General features: G+C 41.6%; 1 protein-coding gene and 1 long non-coding RNA gene across 3 annotated transcripts in view; both read right to left on the bottom strand.

Annotated features, from left to right (window-relative positions):
• Positions 1-18,542, bottom strand: part of LOC308084818 — a 244,260-nt gene that overhangs the window by 5,764 nt on the left and 219,954 nt on the right. The window lies entirely within an intron of this gene.
• Positions 1-18,542, bottom strand: part of ecm1b (extracellular matrix protein 1b) — a 28,908-nt gene that overhangs the window by 5,764 nt on the left and 4,602 nt on the right. Inside the window, exons 4-8 of one of the 2 annotated variants that reach the window (XM_080427724.1) lie at positions 8,865-8,936; positions 6,981-7,037; positions 4,246-4,523; positions 2,208-2,413; positions 309-597 (exon numbers count right to left, since the gene is read on the bottom strand). In XM_080427724.1, coding sequence (XP_080283850.1) covers positions 309-597; positions 2,208-2,413; positions 4,246-4,523; positions 6,981-7,037; positions 8,865-8,936 — 902 coding nt within the window. The remainder of the gene's footprint in view (positions 1-308; positions 598-2,207; positions 2,414-4,245; positions 4,524-6,980; positions 7,038-8,864; positions 8,937-18,542) is intronic. The other variant, XM_080427725.1, reaches the window with a different exon arrangement.

Genomic DNA, 18,542 nt, shown 5'->3' with positions numbered 1-18,542 from the left:
GCCTGCAACCACACGTAACTTCCACTTTATTCTTCTTATTCCTCGTCTTTGTATTGGTATTGTTTGTGTTGGAGCGCCTCAGTGCGGCTGCAGAGTTCATGTGCAACCTCTTCCAGAGAGAGATAGAGACACTAGAAACTCTGCTGGAGACAAAACAAACTGTGTAGACTTGGCCCTTTGAAATAAAATGTATTTTGGCCCAAAAAAAGTATTAGTCGACTGCCAGTCGACTATTGGCAATTAGTCGTCAACTAGAGTCGACTAAACAAATCCTTAGTCGGGGACAGGCCTATAGGCGTCACACGTACCTTGTCGTCCACACAGCTCAGGAGCTCCCCTTTCCCCTTACAGCACTGTTTGAAGCCGCGCTCCAAGCGGTTGATGGTCTTTGACTGGCGGGCCAGCCAGCCGTAGCCCCGCCGCGGCAGGCACTTGAGGTCGTAGCGGGGGCGGAGCTTGCGGTAGCGGCACAGCGGCTGGACGTCGGCGGCGGCGGGCCGGCCGGGGGGGAAGTTGATGTCCACGGTCTCGGCTGGGGGTGGGAGGGGCCTCTTGGGCTTCTTCCTCCCTCTGACGCTGCCGGGTTTGACCTCTGACCTGGAGAGAAACAAACAACATCGTTGTTAAAGGGATATTTCACTTAAAATTGGGGTCATTTTATCGTCTACTCAGGCTTTTGGGAGCACCCCGGACAGTTTTTAAGTTGCTTGATTCAGTATTTAGATATTTGATATTCATTTTAGCAGACACGCCCCTTCCTATCCATTGTAGCTTCAAACTCCATTTTAACCATGTTAGATTCATCAGAAACACCCGTCCTTGGTTCTGGTGACTGATATTGTCCTTCTAATACGTGAGGAGACCGTGTTTTTTCAATTACTTTTTTCATTTATTTAGTATATATTTTTTGGAAGATTAAATTAAAGGGGCCACACCATGAATTTCTTTTTTTTTTTGGGGGGGGGGGTATTTTTTGGGCTCCCCAGTGTCTCTTGTACCCCAAAAAATATATTTTTTTAACATTCAGTCATTCATTCTCATTTCAGAGATTTTCAGAATGGGCGTGTCTGAACAGGCCATTTCAGAATGGCAATGCAAGTGACATCACTTGCATTGCCATTGCATTGATGCTGGCCAGACAGAATTGCTCAGTAGCCCCCCCCTGCCCAAGAGGACGTTTTGGTATTGCAGCTGAAAGTGCTGTATAAGCCAGAGACAATTGACTTGGTATGAGTATATCTGAGTGATGATTTAGGCTCAAACCTTTTGAAAAAGGTTTGAGGGACATACACCATATGATATTAAATATCAAATATTTGTTTTAAATTCATGGTGTAGATCCTTTAAATACAATAAAAATAAATGAAAAAAGTAATCGGGCCCCCTCACGTATTAGGAGAGCAGGATGAGTCACCAGAACCAAGGACGGGTGTTTTTGATGAATCTAACATGTAAAAAAATTTGTTTGAAGTTATAATGGGTTTGTATAGGAAGGGTCTGATAAAATTAATATTACATATCTAAATACTGAATCAAGCAACTTAAAAACTGTCTGGGGGGCTCACAAAAGCCTGAGTAGATGATAAAATGACCCCATTTTTTTTTTAGAGTGAAATATCCTTTTAACCTTTTCATGTGTTTTTGTCAGTTAATGACCTACGTGCTCGTAGTAGTGTGTCTCACAAAAGTAACACAAATAGCCGATCTACAAGCTCACAACGTGGAAAGTAACTAAGCACATTTACTCAAGTGCCGTACAACAGTATCAGACTGTGGTTGTACTGGTCAGCTCAGGTTTGAATATGACTTTGAGAGTGTGAAGCAGGGTGTTCCTGAAAAAGAGAATTTGTTCTCAGCGAAACTCCCTTGGGTAATCAATTAAAATCAATTAAAAATTGTGACAATTTAAATCGATTTAATATAACAAAATTTGCGACGCAAAAAGCAGAGGACGCGTAAAAAAAGAGATGAAAATGCAGGATCTTTGTAAGAGAATTGATAAAAAAAAACGTTTTCAGTCATTTGCTACTGTATTGAAAAGAGGATAAGAGAAAACACAGTAAAAAACACAGGGGAAAAAAGAAACGGCCATTGTCTGGAAAATAAATGTGTTTAAAAAATCGTGAAAAAATCGCATCGTGAACCTAGTATCGTGATTCCAATGGTATCGTGAGTTGAGTAGGGTAAAAAAAAAGAAGAAGACATACCTCTGACAGGAGGTGGGGTCAAAGGGGAACGGGGCCTGCAGTGGGGTGGGGATGACGGGCACCTCCTCAGTGGGCAGGTAGCCGGGGTTGGGGGCTTCACTCTGGAAGCAGGTCAGGGGGTCGCTGACGGGCCTCTTGCAGCAGCGATGAATGCGATCCTTCACCGATGACTCGTCCTTGCAGAACGACATGAGGGCTGCCTCCCACTGCAAACCACAATAAACAACAAATTACATTTTATTTATTCAAGATGTACAAGCTCACAGCACGGCACGAAGTGACGTGCTGTGAGCTTGTATATCTGATATGTTTGAATAGTCAACGCTAAAATCTGAAATGACACAGATGCTTTCCCGGTTTTAATGGGTTAAACACAACAGAAACTCACCGAAAGTGCTTTCCATTCAAAACAACATCACAAATTAGAAACCACAGAAAAACTATTATAAAATAAAACATAGATAATCAAAACGCTCTTTAATTTAACAAATAATTGAATTACATTCAATGGTCATTGTAAAAACAGACAATCAGTTAGTTGACCTCAGCCTGAGCTAAAAGCAATAGAGAAGAGGTGGGTCTTTAGGGTCGATTTAAAAAACACTGGTGAGGCTTGATTTGATGAGGGGAGATTGTTCCAGAGTCTGGGGACAGCAACAGAAAAGGAACTGCAAGGAGCTTTTGGGAGGTAAGCAGATCAGAAATGTACTGTAGAAGCTAGGCCATTTAAAGCTTTAAAAACAATATTTCACTGGTAGCCAGTGCAGTTGGTGCCAAAACGGGGGTAATGTGCTCTCGTTTCCTTAGAAAATATGCAAACAATCTGCCAAAGTAGCAGATCTACGAGCTTATCGGGTGAAAGGAAGGTTTTGTCTCTCGGTTGTATCAGGACGGTTCCACTGGCACTGGATCATGTCAAGGCCTGTAACTGTAGAGGATGTTGTGTCTGGCTCCTATCTGATCAGCAGTGTTGCCAAGTCTGCTTATCATAAGCGACTTTGGGCTTGTTTTTCTGTAAAGTCACTTGTAAATATTCTAGTTGCTTGTTGCACTTTTTTGGGGCTCGTTGCTTAGTTGCTTATCTGGGCTTGCTTCGAAAACATGAGTCCCAGCCATAGGTCCCAGCTCACATGAATCTGAACCATGTCATGCATCGCTTCATCTTACTGTACAGCTCACCTTGCTATAGCACATTCAAGCTTAAATGGACATGCATGAAACCATAGGCCAGTGATTCCCAACTTATGGGACGCAGGGCCACTTGTGGGCCTTGTGGATATTGCAAGTGGGCCCCCAAATAATTGGCAAAACATACTTTTAGTGGCAACATTAATATAGAATGGGAAAAAGTCATGATATTTTTCTCTTCTCTTCTCTCTTTCTGCTTCCGATAAATACAAAAGTATTTCCATTGATCCAAGCCAGAACACAATCGATGTATTAATCCATTAAGACTTCTGTGTCATTTTAGATTTCTTTGGCTATTAAAAAATAGCAGATCTACTATTAAAAAAATGCAGATATACAAGATACTATGAGCTTGTAGATCTGCTACTTTCTTGAAAAATCATGAAAATGTGTGCAAATCTTTGAATATATATATTTCTAAAGCGAACATTTTAACTCAAATCTTTGCTTCTGGGGAAACATAAAAATTATGTCGCTATAATCCGTGGTTCTCAAACCTTTTCATGTCAAAGACCCCCAAAATTATATGTATTTGGCAGCGGACCCCCATCTCAAAATATGTTGTTCCTGGAACCCCCAGAAGCAAAGATTTGAATCAAAAATGTTATAAAAAAATCTATATATTCAAAGATTTGCACAGATGTTTCACGATAAAAATAAAAAAATGCAGATGTACAAGCTCATAGCGCGGCACTCTGTGCGCTATGAGCTTCTAGATCTGCTATTTTTGAATAGCCCCCAAAATTCAAATAAATGACACGTTTGACGCGTTTTAAGGTCTTTAATGGGCTAAATACGAGTGTCATCACTAGATATTCCATCACACGCGTATCGAGAGATGACTACTAACCGCCTGGGTGACGCAGCAGAGGGTCACTTCCTCTCCCCACGTCTGGTTCCCGCGGCAGCAGTCGATAAACGCCGCCTCGGCGCGTTCCACGGCCTCGCCGCGGCGCTTCAGCTGCCCGTAACCCGACGGAGGGAAGTAGGTCTGCGGGTAGCGGGCGCGGCGGTCGCCGTGCAGACAGATGGCCGCGAGGTTGCCGGGGTCGGGCCTGGCGGGCGGGAACTTCACCTTATACTGGAGGAAGGTGGGAGGGACATGAGGGACTAGGGAGGTGGGACGACCTGGGGGATTCAGAGAGTCAGAGAGTTTGTCACTTAGATCCAGTGGTGGAAAGTAACTAAGTACATGTACTCAAGTACTGTACTTTAAGTACGATTTTGACATATTTTTTACTTTACTTGAGTTTTTCCAATTTTCAATATACGTTTACTTCTACTCCGCTATGTTTCAGAGGCAAATATTTTACCTTTACTCCACTGTAATTATTTAAACCTTACTTACTAGTTACTTTTATTTGAAAACTTAAGTTACTAGTTACTTTGTAGATTTTGAGAACCAATGATCTACATGCTCACAACACGCTGCATTGTGACGTGTTCCTCAGAGCCATTCCAGATCTTCTTCCCGTTTCGAGTCATAAAATCAACAGGAAGTTGACAAAACACAATACTGGTTCAGTTTTGTAATGCTATGTACTCTCAGAATCTGCCTTGTTGCCTTCCTTTAAGTGCTAAAAGAGTGACTTTGAGAGCTGTTGTACCTTTGAACACCTTGGTAGTACCTCTGCTTCTTCTGTAAATAGACCTTTTGATGCTACTGAGCTTTTACAGATATGTTGTATTGTATGTGTTGTATGTCATACTGATTAATTGAGTACAATGGACCACAATGGAAACAAGCCCGTGGGGCTTTTCCTCTTAGCATAACTTCTGACTGTACTGTTAATAATCGTGTTAATAAAGTATTAATTTAATCAATCAATCAAACGTTTTCACTGTAATGTAAGTCAATGAGGAGACTATTTTGGAATATCAATTTCTAATCAACAGAGCAGCTAGTATCTCACCAATATTTGGAGTTACATTATGACAAGGTAACAACCCAACCCTCTACCAAAGTGTTGTTTTGTTTTAAAAGACCCACACCTGACCACCACCAGCATCCCTCCTCTGTAACTAAAAAATAAGTTATGTAAACAAAATGCACGTTGCCCCATCCCAATGTAGGGGTTTTGTTAGCCACTACCTTGTCTTCATAAACCCTTACATAGTAATAATTACAGGTTTTAACACCAATGTAATTGTATGCACACCACCATGTTAACCTAACTGAGATCATTGTCCAACTACACCGCCTTGCACAGCCTAAAAATCACTACTATAATTACATGTGCTAGCAATGCATACGTTTGCATGAGCTATAGAGAAACCATTTCATCATATCCCAGCTGTGACTGTGCTGCATTGCATAAACAAACTGCAGAGAGTTGTTGTCCTCCCAACAACTATACAGGCAGGTATGACATATACTGTAGGTAGTCAAGTGTTTTAATCACGTCAGTGGCTGAATATCACTGTATTTCTCAATGAGTGTAGTGGCGCTGTTGCAGGAGTTAAAAGTCGGTATTACACTCAAGAGAAATAAAGAAATACATTGACATTCAAGCACAGATTAAAAGTCTTCTTCATTGAACAATTCAGAATGTTTCAGAACATTCAGAAGTGGGCCACTTCTAGTGGCCCAATTTGACAGTTATTTTTTATTGAATTGATTGAATATTTTATTAGGCAAAAAATGTAAAATAGCACAGTTACATTTAAAATACTTTGTCTAACAGGTCCGTTCATAAAAGTCCTTGCGGACTTGTTTCCAATGAGGGCCTTGGTATTCAATTCATATACATATATAGTGGCACCACAGTTCGAATATCATTACAAAAAAAACAGCAAAAAAAATATCACTATGTACAACAAAAAAATAAAAATAGGGGGAAAAAGATATGTACAAGAACAGGGGGGGGGGGGGTCTGCTGTCTAACGGGAAAATGGTACTACCTCCTCCTTTGGCCACCTGAAAGGTGATTTTTTAAGGCTCTTTTAAATGAGCCCAGCGAACTGCATTTTTTGAGGGATGGAGTTAGACTATTCCAATCCTGGGTGGCAGTGCTGTAGAAGGATAATTTGCCCATGTTTGTTTTATGGGTGGGTGGTACCAAATTGTTGTTAACGCTCCCTCTGGTATTGTGACTGTGGGTGTCGCTAACCTTTTGGAGGTATTTACTCAGATATGCGGGAATAGGGGGCATATCGGGCAAAGGTAACATCCCTTCTGTGGCCTGAGGTTAAGCACTTTATATTTTGAATATCTATATGTATGCAGAGGTGCAAAGTAACTAAGTGCATTTACTCAAGTACTGTAGCTACTTAAGTAAAACATTTTTTTACTTTACTGGAGTATTTCCACTTTTCAGTACTTTTACTTCTACTCTACTACATCTCAGGGCATATTGTACTTTTACTCCACTAAAATTATTTGAAAACTTTAGTTACTTTTTAGACTTTTTATATTATCACAAAACACACTAACCACTTCAGCCCTATATGTATTTCGACCATTTGAAAATAGCAGATGAAGTCACACATGCACTCACTCATTCACTCTCATTCACTAGTCACATTCACCCAAGACAATGTTCAAACTGAAATGAAAGCAGAATCCATAAAATAGATTATACTCACGTCCTCTTGGTGCAAAACGTGCAATCAGATCCACCTGGGACGGAGCTGGGTTCACTGACGGAGAGAAGAGTAATAATATTATCAAGAGATTAAAGTGATGTTAAACTGGTTGAAGTGTTTGTGTGTGTGTGTGTGTGTGTGTGTGTGTGTGTGTGTGTGTGTGTGTGTGTGTGTGTGTGTGTGTGTGTGTGTGTGTGTGTGTGTGTCCTCAGAACGTAAAAGTCCATCAAGCAATATGTTAGAGAGAGAGAGAGAGAGAGAGAGAGAGAGAGAGAGAGAGAGAGAGAGAGAGAGAGAGAGAGAGAGAGAGAGAGAGAGAGAGAGAGAAAGAAAGAGAGAGAGAGAGAGAGAGAGAGAGAGAGAGAGAGCAACAACCACACAAGCCGTCCTGCATGTACAATTATGTGATATTGAATTGTGATTATTGAATTATGTGATATTCAAAATTAACTTCAGTGAAAGTACAAATGTATTGGTATCAAAATGTACTTAAAGTACCAAAGTAAAAGTACTCAAATGTTTGAAAATAGCAGATCTACAAGCTCACAACGTGTCGCGATGCGACGCGTTGTGAGCCTGTAGATCGGCTATTTTCAAATGGCCTAGGTATAAAATAGGGCTAAATATATCTGTAAAGTAACTAATAACTAAAGTTTACAAATAATTGTAGAGGCGTAAAAGTACATGTGCATGTGCATGTGCGCGCACACACACACACACACACACACACACACACACACACACACACACACACACACACACACATTTGTCATGCTGCTCTGTGTCAAAGTTCCCATAAAGTGAACAGCAGTGACTAATATTAAATGACAGCTTGAGCTTACATTGCAGCATAGTAGTGACATCCACAGCTCTCTCATCTGTCCCCATGTGTTATTATGTCTTCCTACTAATGCTGCCTAATAATAATACGCACTTCATGACGTGGGCAGAGTTTTCAAATATGAGCATTTAATTAATATCCTCTTTGGGCTAATTCCCGTCGGGGTCGCCACAGTGGATCATCTGTTCCCGCCTGGTTCTGTTTTCTGTGTCTTCCTTAGTGACTCCTGCCACACTGCATGTCCTCTCTCACTGCATCCATAAACCTCCTCTTTGGCCTTCCTCTTCTCCGCTAGCGGTTTGACTTCCGCGGGAGGTATTATCGTTTCCATTATCGTTTGCGTCTTATTCTTTGTGTTATTCATTGTCTCTGCTACGTTCTAGCTATGTTCTGCCAGACCACGTCTCCAATTTCCAACACATTTCGCCCTAAAAATCGATCACGCCCGGAGCCTTTGGATAGTGTACTTTCAATTGTTCAGAATACATTTCTATTCGTTATTTGGCCCATATTTTGCCTCCGTTGCTCACTATTCTATCCTTCTTCTTCATCTACTTTCCGCCACACTGGATGCCTTATGCCACTTTGCTGCCTTCCACAGGTCGGACTCGGTTTATGAACAACATCTTCTCCTTCACCATCTTAACCTCGCCTCTCTTGGTTTATCCCCAAACCTGGGCTGATCCTCTAATGTAGTCGTTTCTGATCTCGTCCTTCCTTGTCACTCCTAAAGAGAATCGTAGTATCCTGAATTCTGCCACCTCTAGCTGCGCCTCCTGTGTTTTCGTCAATGCGACCTTTCCACCCTGCCTACACTCTCCTCTTCACCTCTCTTCCACACTCTCCATTACTTTGGATGGTTGACCCTAGGTAGCACAAGCCTCCACCTTTCCAGACTCTCTTCCGCATTTGATGAATATCTAAACTGTTCTTATTGAAAGGCTGGATTATGAAAAACAATACTGCATAATCTGCAGTTCAAATGGATCCCCCGAATACTTGACTCAGGGGATCAAATGGATCCACACACACGCACCACGCACCTGGCTGTTTGAAGAGATCTGTCAGCTCTGTCAGGGTGACTTCTCTCTGCATGAGGTCAGGTTCTTCTATCTCTGGAGGACACACACACGCACACGCACACACACACACACACACACACACACACACACACACACACACACACACACACACACACACACACACACACACACACACACACACACATTTGAATTATTTTATTTGGATCTGCACAAAAAGCGCAATACATGATAGATCCAAACATTGATCAGAAGAAGGTTACATTATACGGGCAAACCAGATACAACTGCTGCACATGCTTAACACACAGAGGAAAAAGGATAACGAATTGATGACATATTATATACAGAAATTCAACAGGTTTTTTTTTAAATTTGTTTTCGTTTTTTGCCACTCAAGGGTAAATGAAACATCGCCTTCTCCAGATAGACAGACTGCCCATAATAGCTGAGACAGAACAGTATTTAGCCAACTTTTTTGCATTTGTCTTTTGCAATCCTCCTAATTGCATGCCGCGGAGCACAAGTTTGTGGACGTGGCCCAGACTCCGCACACGCACACGCGCACACACACACACACACACACACACACACACACACACACACACACACACACACACACACACACACACACACACACACACACACACACACACACACACACACACACACACACACACACACACACACACACACACACACACACACACACACACACACACGTACACTCTCAGAGTTACAACCCCGTAAGGGTCCATTTGGACCCCTGGTGGTCCTTAGATCTCAAAGAAACAGTGAACTAGAGTTTTATACGCATAAGAACTGCTTCACAGGATACAGTAAAAGCAAGACAGACTGACAGACAGACATATACTGTAGATTCATACTGTCAAGTGGAAGGTTCAAAACTGTTACTTTTCAGGACATGGGAAAAAAATGTACCTTGTGTTCCAATGGATCCTATGTAGTTATTATTTAGTCACAAGCTCTTGTTAATACTTTTCATGGCTTTCATTTTTCTAAAACCCACAGACACACTTAAAGGACGACTTCACCCATTTTCAACCTATCTTCATATAATTGGTCCTCACTAACTCATGATAAATGGTAGCATTTTTGTCTACTCTGTCTTTGCCTCAGAGGAGGGCTGTGGACAGTTCAGAAACCCGTCTACCAGTGACATCATCGATGGAGAATCCAAGCTAATAGAAACTGCAGGCTTTCTATTCCTGGATAGTTGCAATGCAAAAATAGAAGCCATTGTTCTAGTGTTAATACAAATCTAAATAAAAAAATTGAAATCTTGTTGGAAAAATAACAATGAGGTCACTGGTAGACGGGTTTCTGGACTGTCCACAGCCCTCTTATGAGACACAGTCTGAGTGGGGACCAATTATATGAAAATACAGGTTGAAAAGGGGTGAAGTCGTCCTTTAACCACTTTCAAACTGGCAACATGTCGCAATGTGACGCATTGTGAGCTTGTAGATCTGCTACTTTTGCACAACAGTGTATGTCGTACAACAAAGAATACAGAGAGAGAGAGGTCCCACACGCTGTCCATTACTTGCAAAAAACTTTTGGAAATCTTTCCAATTTTTTTTTGACAGTGTGCGTTAGGGCTGAACGATTTTGGGAAAAAATCTAATTGCGATTTTCCTGACTGATATTGCGATTGCGATTTGATTGCGATTTTTAAATTTTCTTAAAAAAAAGAAAAAATCTTAAAAAAAAAATTAAGTCAAGCTTCAGTTTAGTATTCACTGTGTACGTTTAAAAAGTAATTGGAAGTAATGGAACATTACCAAATGGCATACCATTTATTTACTGTTCTAGATTCTAATAAATAAGGATGAGAACTAAAAGATATGAATTGCTTCATTGCTTCCAACATGTATCTTCCAAGTACTTTTTTCCCCATGTATATATTTAAACATTTAGCTGGAATAGAAATAGCTTATTTTTGTAAACAACCCAACATTGAACTTGTTAAGTCATTAACTTATGGCTCAAGAAGAGAAGCTTTTTCTGAAATGAAGTTCAATAAATACAAATAAAATTAAACAAATAATTACCTTTTTGTGTAAACAATTCACAGCAGTGAAATAAGTAGGTATTTCACTTATGGCTAAAGAAGCATATTTACTGATATACAGTATTTAGCTTATGTAGATTAACATTCAACTAAAATGTAACACTTTTTTGTCTCACAAGGCAAAGTCCTCTCCTACTGTACATTGTATTACTACTACTCCTTGGTAGGGAGTGAAAAACTCAGAATACATAACGCAGTGGTGGAAAGTAACTAAGTACATTTACTTAAGTACTGTATTTGTACTTTACTTGAGTATTTCTAATTTCCAATACTTTAACTTCTACTCCACTACATCTCAGAGGCAAATATTGTACTTTTACTCCACTACAATTATTTGAAAACTTTAGTGACTAGTTACTTTTCAGATATAAATTATAATATTGTAAAACCTACATTAACCACTTTGGCCCTATTTTATACCTAGGTTATTTGAAAATAGCAGATCTACAAGCTCACAACGCGCCGTGATACGACGCGTTGTGAGCTTGTAGATCTGCTATTTTCAAACATTAGTACTTTTACTTTTGGTACTTTAAGTTTTTTGATTGATTGAATATTTTATTAGGCAAAAAATGTAAAACAGCACAGTTACATTTAAAATACTTTGTCTAACAGGTCCGTTCATAAAAGTCCTTGCGGACTTGTTTCCAATGAGGGCCTTGGTATTTAATTCATAGGCATATATAGTGGCACCACAGTTCAAATATCATTACAAAATAAACAGCCAAAAACAATATATAACACTATGTACAACAAAAAAAATAAAAAAGAGGGGAAAAAAAATATGTACAAGAACAGGGGGGGGGGGGGTCTGCTGTCTAACGGGAAAATGGTACTACCTCCACCTTTGGCCTCCTGAAAGGTGATTTTTTAAGGCTCTCTTACATGAGCCCAGCGAACTGCATTTTTTGAGGGATGGAGTTAGACTATTCCAATCCTGGGTGGCAGTGCTGTAGAAGGAGAATTTGCCCATGTTTGATTTATGGGTGGGTGGTACCAAATTGTTGTTAACGCTCCCTCTGGTATTGTGACTGTGGGTGTCGCTAACCTTTTGGAGGTATTTACTCAGATATGCGGGAATTGGGGGCATATCGGGCAAATTTGCATTTACGATTTTGAAGGCCAGTCCCATTTTTAGTTGTTTAACCCTGTCTTCCACCCTGAGCCAGCCTAGGCTGGCAAAATGGGTGGGAGAAAGGTGGGTCATGGGCCCCAATCCGAGGAGTAGCCGAATCAGTTTGTTTTGGGAGGTTTGAAGCTTAGTCTTCAGTGACACTGAGGTGCTGGAGTACCAGGAGGTGCAAGCATAGTCAAAAAGTGGTTGAATCAGGGCCCCAGAGAGGGTCCTGAGGGCCTGAGGGTTGACAAAAGAGGAAATTCTGCCCATAAATTTGGTTCTCTGGTTTACTCTTTTGACCACCTTTGTAGCCATGCTTTCACCTGTCAGGTATTTGTCAAGTACACAACCCAAATAGGTAATCTCTTCTTTGCTAGAGATAATTGTGTCATCGACTTTGACCTTGAAATCATTTACATCCATCTGTCTGAGGGAATGTTTGGTCCCAAAGAGAATGGATTCAGTTTTCCCAAGGTGTAGTGACAGTTTGTTATCGGTAAGCCAAGTACGGATTTTTGAGAGTTCGGAGCTGAGCGCCTCCTCAACTTGCAACTTGTCCTCTCCCGAGATCAGGAGTGCCGAGTCATCAGCGAACAGGAACAATTTGCAGTTACAGGCAGTACTCATGTCGTTAATGTATAGAAGAAACAGTAACGGCCCTAGAATGCTGCCCTGAGGAACCCCACAGCTCACCGGGAGGGATGAGGACATGGTTCCGTTGATGTCAACCACTTGTTCTCTTCCCTCCAGGTAAGATCTCATCCAGTTTAGTGATGTGCAGTCAAAACCAATCGCCCTCAGCTTATCAAGTAAAATTGAGTGGTTTACAGTGTCGAACGCTTTTTGGAGGTCCAACATGACCATGCCGCAGTATTTGCCCGCGTCTACCTCACGTTTGATGTAGTCGGTCAGATACAGTAGGCATGTGTCAGTGGAATGGGAGGTTCTGAAGCCCGATTGGAATTCAAACAACAGTTTATGCTCGCTGAGGTAGCTGTTGATTTGTTCTTGAATTAATCGCTCTACAACCTTTGAGATGGAACAAAGGATGGAAACAGGCCTATAGTTGCCAGGTTCTAATTTGCTTCCTTTTTTATGCAGAGGGATTACTCTTGCCAACTTGAAATCCTGTGGGACGTGACACTGGCTGATGGATAGGTTTGTGATTTGGGCTACTATGGGGGCAATAGCAGTAGCTGCGTCTCTGAGGAATCTGGTGGGGATATTGTCAAGGCCGGTGGCCTTGTTTGGCTGGAGGGCGAGTAGTTTTTTCTGTACATCATCAGCATTTACTGGTTTGAATGAAAAGGAGTCTTTTTTAGCCCCTAGTTTAACATAGTGAGCATGGATGTGGTCAGAGCCGTACAAACCTGAATGCTGAGGAAGTTTGCTTACCAACTGGGTTGCAATGGTGGTAAAAAAGCTGTTAAAACAGTTTGCTACCGCTTGCTTGTCGGTAATGAGCACGCCACTTGAAATAATGCAGATGTTTGTAGCTTTGGTTTGAATTTTGTTGTTGCAGCCCAATTTCTGTAGCGCTTCCCACAGCTTTTGTGGGTGGCTTTTGTTTGCCTCAATGCTTTCATTTAAGAAATTCTTTTTGGCAGTTTTGACCAATTTGTTTGCTACATTTCGTTGATTTCTGCATCTTTCAAGTAGTTGCACATCTTTGCATTTCCTGAACTCAGAGTACATTTTGTTTCTGAGTTTGATTGCATTTAGGATGTCTCCATTCATCCAGGGTTGTGTACGGGCTCTGACTCTCACCACCTTCTTGGGCGCTAGGCTATCAATAACAGACACAAAAGCAGTTTTGAAACCAGTCCAAGACTCCTCAGCCGAGGAGCCACCGAGTACATTTGACCAATCCACTTTCTCAAGAGCTGTTGTGAGAGCTTCTGATGAGTAAGTTTTCACAGCTCTGCAGCTGATCGTGCTATGACAATCAACTACAGATCTGTGAAGCTTACGCGTGCAGAAAATGATGTTATGGTCGCTTAGACTGCACTCAATGACTCCACTTAAAGGAATCCTCGACTGGTCTGATGTCAAAATGAGGTCAATGATGGTCTGAGAAGTGGGGCCTACCCTTGTGATATTTTTTATCATTTGGGTGAGGCTATGCATGTCACAGAATTTTTTGAAAGATTTAAATATGGCGGCGTCTTTCCGGAGTACATCCGTATTGTAGTCGCCAATCAAAATCAATTCCGAATTTCCAATGATTGCCATGTGCTCCTCTAATAAATCATAAAACTCATTTTGACCTGGGGGCCTGTAGATTGCGCCAATTATCAGGGGTTTAGCGTGAGGATAGGTGATTTTTATCCAGACCGATTCCGTGGAGTTGTTCTCCAATTTTGGGTACACATTGAAAATGATGTCAGATCTCACATAAATGCATACCCCTCCTCCACAAAGAGTTCTGTCTTTCCTAATGACATTGTAGCCTATAATCTCAATTTCAGAATCGTCTACTGTGTCATCCAGTTTTGTCTCTGAAAAAGAGAGAACCCCTACCTTGCCATTTCCAAACATGGATCTTAGTTCAGACATCTTTGTGGGGTTTTTGAGGCTATTCACATTTAGGTGAATGATGTGTAGGCCTTTTTTGGAGAAAATCGTGTCCATCTGTTCAGTCTGGAAAAAGTCAGGTTCCTTAAGCTGTTTTGTCCCTGTAGCTTCAAAGGTGGGTGGGGCAGGTGGAGGTGTGATCGGGGGAGTGGGGTGGGGGCTTTGTGTTTGCAGCAGGGCAGTGGGGGAGGGGGATAGGGGAGGGGATGGACTTTTGGGGGAAATGGGAAACTCAGGGAGAAAATAATCTCTGTTTCCACGGCTATCCCACAGAGGAAAACCTTGTAGTTGACCTCCAGTGCCCGTTGGAAAAACAGGGGCCATGCGGTGGTGCCAGGAGATAGGAAAAACAGTGGAAAAATCACCGTATTCCTGTGCTTCCCTCTGAGAAAAACCTTGCGTTTGTCTCGAGTCCATGTTGCGCATGAGGAAATCCTCTCGTTGACGATGTTGGTGGGGAAACCCCTGTGACGTCATCGGCCAGATTTCCTCTTGCAGTGGTGTTCTGTATGAGAACGTGGGTCCTGGAGCAAACACAGACGTTAAACGGGACAAATAATCCATTCTTGTTTCTCCAGGGCTCTGCTGGGGTTGGTACTTATCAGGTGAGGTTGTCCGTTGCCAAACAAAGTTATTTGTCTGCATGTTGTGGACCGCTGGGCTCCGTCTAACTCTTCCTATACACATTCTACACTACTACATCTATTGCACTACTATATATGGCAGTAATCAATGATACTGCTTCTCGTTCATGGACGAAGTCGGGCTTTGACAAAGTCGCCTGTTGCCTTTGTTCGCCTAGCCTTCGTTCACTAGCCGCTTTGAAAGCTTACGCTTTCAGAGCTGGTTTAAACCACTTCAATTGATTGCTAATTGTCTGCCGGGGAGTGCTGGCCCTCCCAGCCACTTTAACAGGTCAATCAATTTGCCTATTCTACCTGAAACTACTTGAAGTGCTCTGTGAGACAGACACAGAGTATCAATGGGCTACTGCTTAAAGCACAAATACAAATATAAACTACAGACTAACACAAACTAATAATACAGCACTAGTAGCAAAGCACTTAAAGTACAACTGCTAGCAACTTGCTAAATAAGAAAAATGCTATACTCACTACCCAGAAGTTCAGGAGCTCAGTTCACTCCAGATGTTGAAAGCACACTGAAGGAAAACTCTAGCAGCCTGCCTTTTATCCCTTTGAGCTGTGTTGGCCCTCCCAGCCACTTTAACAGGTCAATCAATTTGCCTATTCTACCTGAAACTACTTGAAGTGCTCTGTGAGACAGACACAGAGTATCAATGGGCTACTGCTTAAAGCACAAATACAAATATAAACTACAGACTAACACAAACTAATAATATAGCACTAGTAGCAAAGCACTTAAAGTACAACTGCTAGCAACTTGCTAAATAAGAAAAATGCTATACTCACTACCCAGAAGTTCAGGAGCTCAGTTCACTCCAGATGTTGAAAGCACACAAGTACATTTTGATACCAATACTTTTGTACTTTTATTCAAGTACATTTTGAATTTTTACTTGTAACAGATTACTTCTACATTGCAGTATTGATACTTTTACTTAAGTACAACATTTGAGTACTTTTTCCACCACTGTACATAACATAAGTGACAAAGATACAGTTCATAGTCGCTTCTTTTGGGCTTGTTTTCATAGACAGGGTTGCTTATTTCTCTCACAAAACCTGGCAACACTGACCAGGAAGTGCTTTCCATCGTATTGTTTACATATCACAGCATCCAACAGTAATAGTTTAATAATGATGGGAAAAATACAAGTTACACTTACAGAAACAAACATAGATAGGAGCAACACTACTACTACACTACTTGTGTCGCACCGAAAATAATGTTTTACCGCTACGCGCGGCATCAGGGATTTGCGCAACACGGCCGTTCGACAAACTTTAAATACTCGTAGCCGACGGAGACCTTTATGAGAGGGACAGAGCGAGAGAGGGGGGGGGGGCTCGCTGCCCTCTTGCTCCCTGTAGACAGAGCCTTCTATTAGAGAGTTGCGCCAATGAGGGGTCAGAAACAGCGTCGGTCACGTGGTTCATGTAGCTGGAAATAGTGACAAGGAGCCGTCCACTTCAATGCATTCCGATGTACTTCCGGTTCAGGGATTTGTCACTATTCGCCAATGTATGTGTATGTAGAATACCTGGCCCGAAGAAGTGGACGGAGTTGGCGTAACTCTCTAATAGATGGCACTGCCTGTAGAGAGAGGCAGGCAGCCACTCTGGAGAGAAGGAGACAAGTCCCGCGGGTGCTCTGGGATTAATATGAATATTAAAATGATTTATTATGATAAAATAAAAAATAAAAAAATCGCGGCCTTTGCGATTAGCTAATCGCGTGGTTTCAAATCGCGATTTCGGTTTGAAAACGATTAATCGTTCAGCCTAAGTGTGCGTTCTGACCTTCCTTTTGTCCTACGCACCTGCCGTTAACCTTTGAGGTGTGCATCGGCCCTTTTTTCAAGTGCAACAAAGGATAAAATAGGGCTTACGTGATTTAAGGATGACCAATAGCATTAATATATGAAAGAAGAAACGTAAAAAGAAGAATTTTGTAGATACAAGGTTTCAGCCTGACAGCGACGGATATGCATGCTGGCAGTCTGAAAACCAGGGGTGAATGTTTAACCCATTAAGACCTGAGGCTGATTCTACAAAATGTCTTCTAAATCCTAACAGTTTTATTTTTTTAAACCTACGTTGCTACATCAGTAGCCTGCCCCAGAGCGTCTGATATCGGCGGAGGGGCGGATTCAAAATCTCCAGTGAAAACAATTGGTTCACCGATCTGTGCGCCCGCCCCCGCCCCGCGCCCCTCCTCCTCCCCAATTGTGCAGCATTGAGAGCCCTGAAGCACCAACATTTGGAGCGACGCCCACTGGTTGGGTGGAGAAACGAAAGATTGACTCCCACTTCCTACGCCAGAAATTTCAACACCTTGGTCCAGGCTGTTATTTTTGAGAAAAACGCGAAGGAAAATAAAAGCCTGGAGATCGAGGCTACTATATCAGTGGTTCTCAAACATTTTCATGTCAAGGACCCCCAAAATGATATGTATTTGGCCACGGACCCCCATCTCAAAATATTTTGTTCCAGGGACCCCCAGAAGCAAAGATTTGAGTTACAAATGTTCACTTAAAAATATATATATATATTCAAAGATTTGCTCACATTTTCACGATTTTTCAAAAATATCAGATCTACAAGCTCATAGCGCGGCACTCGGTGCCGCGCTATGAGCTTGTAGATCTGATATTTTTGAATAGCCAAAGATTAAAAGAGGGTTAAAACAGCGGAGCCATAACTTTATAAGCTGAGAAGATGTGTCAAGGACCCCCAAATTAATATGTATTTGGTCGCAGAACGCCCCATCTGAAAGGATTTTGTGCCAGGGACCCCATACAAGATTTGTGTTGTTAAAATGTCTCAAAGGTATTCCAAATTTTTTCACATTTCTTTCAAGAGGTTTTGAAAATAGCAGACCTACAAGCTCACAATGCATGGCATTGTGACGCGTGGTGGGCTTGTAGACCAGCTATTTTCAAATATGTATGGGTTAGTGGTTAAACAGATTTTCATGCTATATTAACCCATTCAAACCGGGAACGCATCTGCGTAACCACTTTATCCATTATTTTATACTTTGGCTATTTAAAAATAGCAGATGTACAAGTTCATCGTGCTATGAGCTTGTAGATCTGCTATTTTTTGAAAAATCGTGAACATTTGTGCAAATCTTTGAATATATATATTTTTTTAAGCGGACATTTGTAACTCAAATATTTGCTTCTGGGGGGTCCCTGGAACAACATATTTTGAGATGAGGGTCTGCGGCCAAATACATACTTATCGTT

The sequence above is a fragment of the Gymnoscopelus braueri genome, assembly GCF_963280865.1.
Source record: "Gymnoscopelus braueri genome assembly, chromosome: 4".
Taxonomy (NCBI): Eukaryota; Metazoa; Chordata; class Actinopteri; order Myctophiformes; family Myctophidae; genus Gymnoscopelus; species Gymnoscopelus braueri.
Note: the sequence above shows the minus strand (reverse complement) of the source record. Positions and strands in the feature narration are given on the sequence as shown.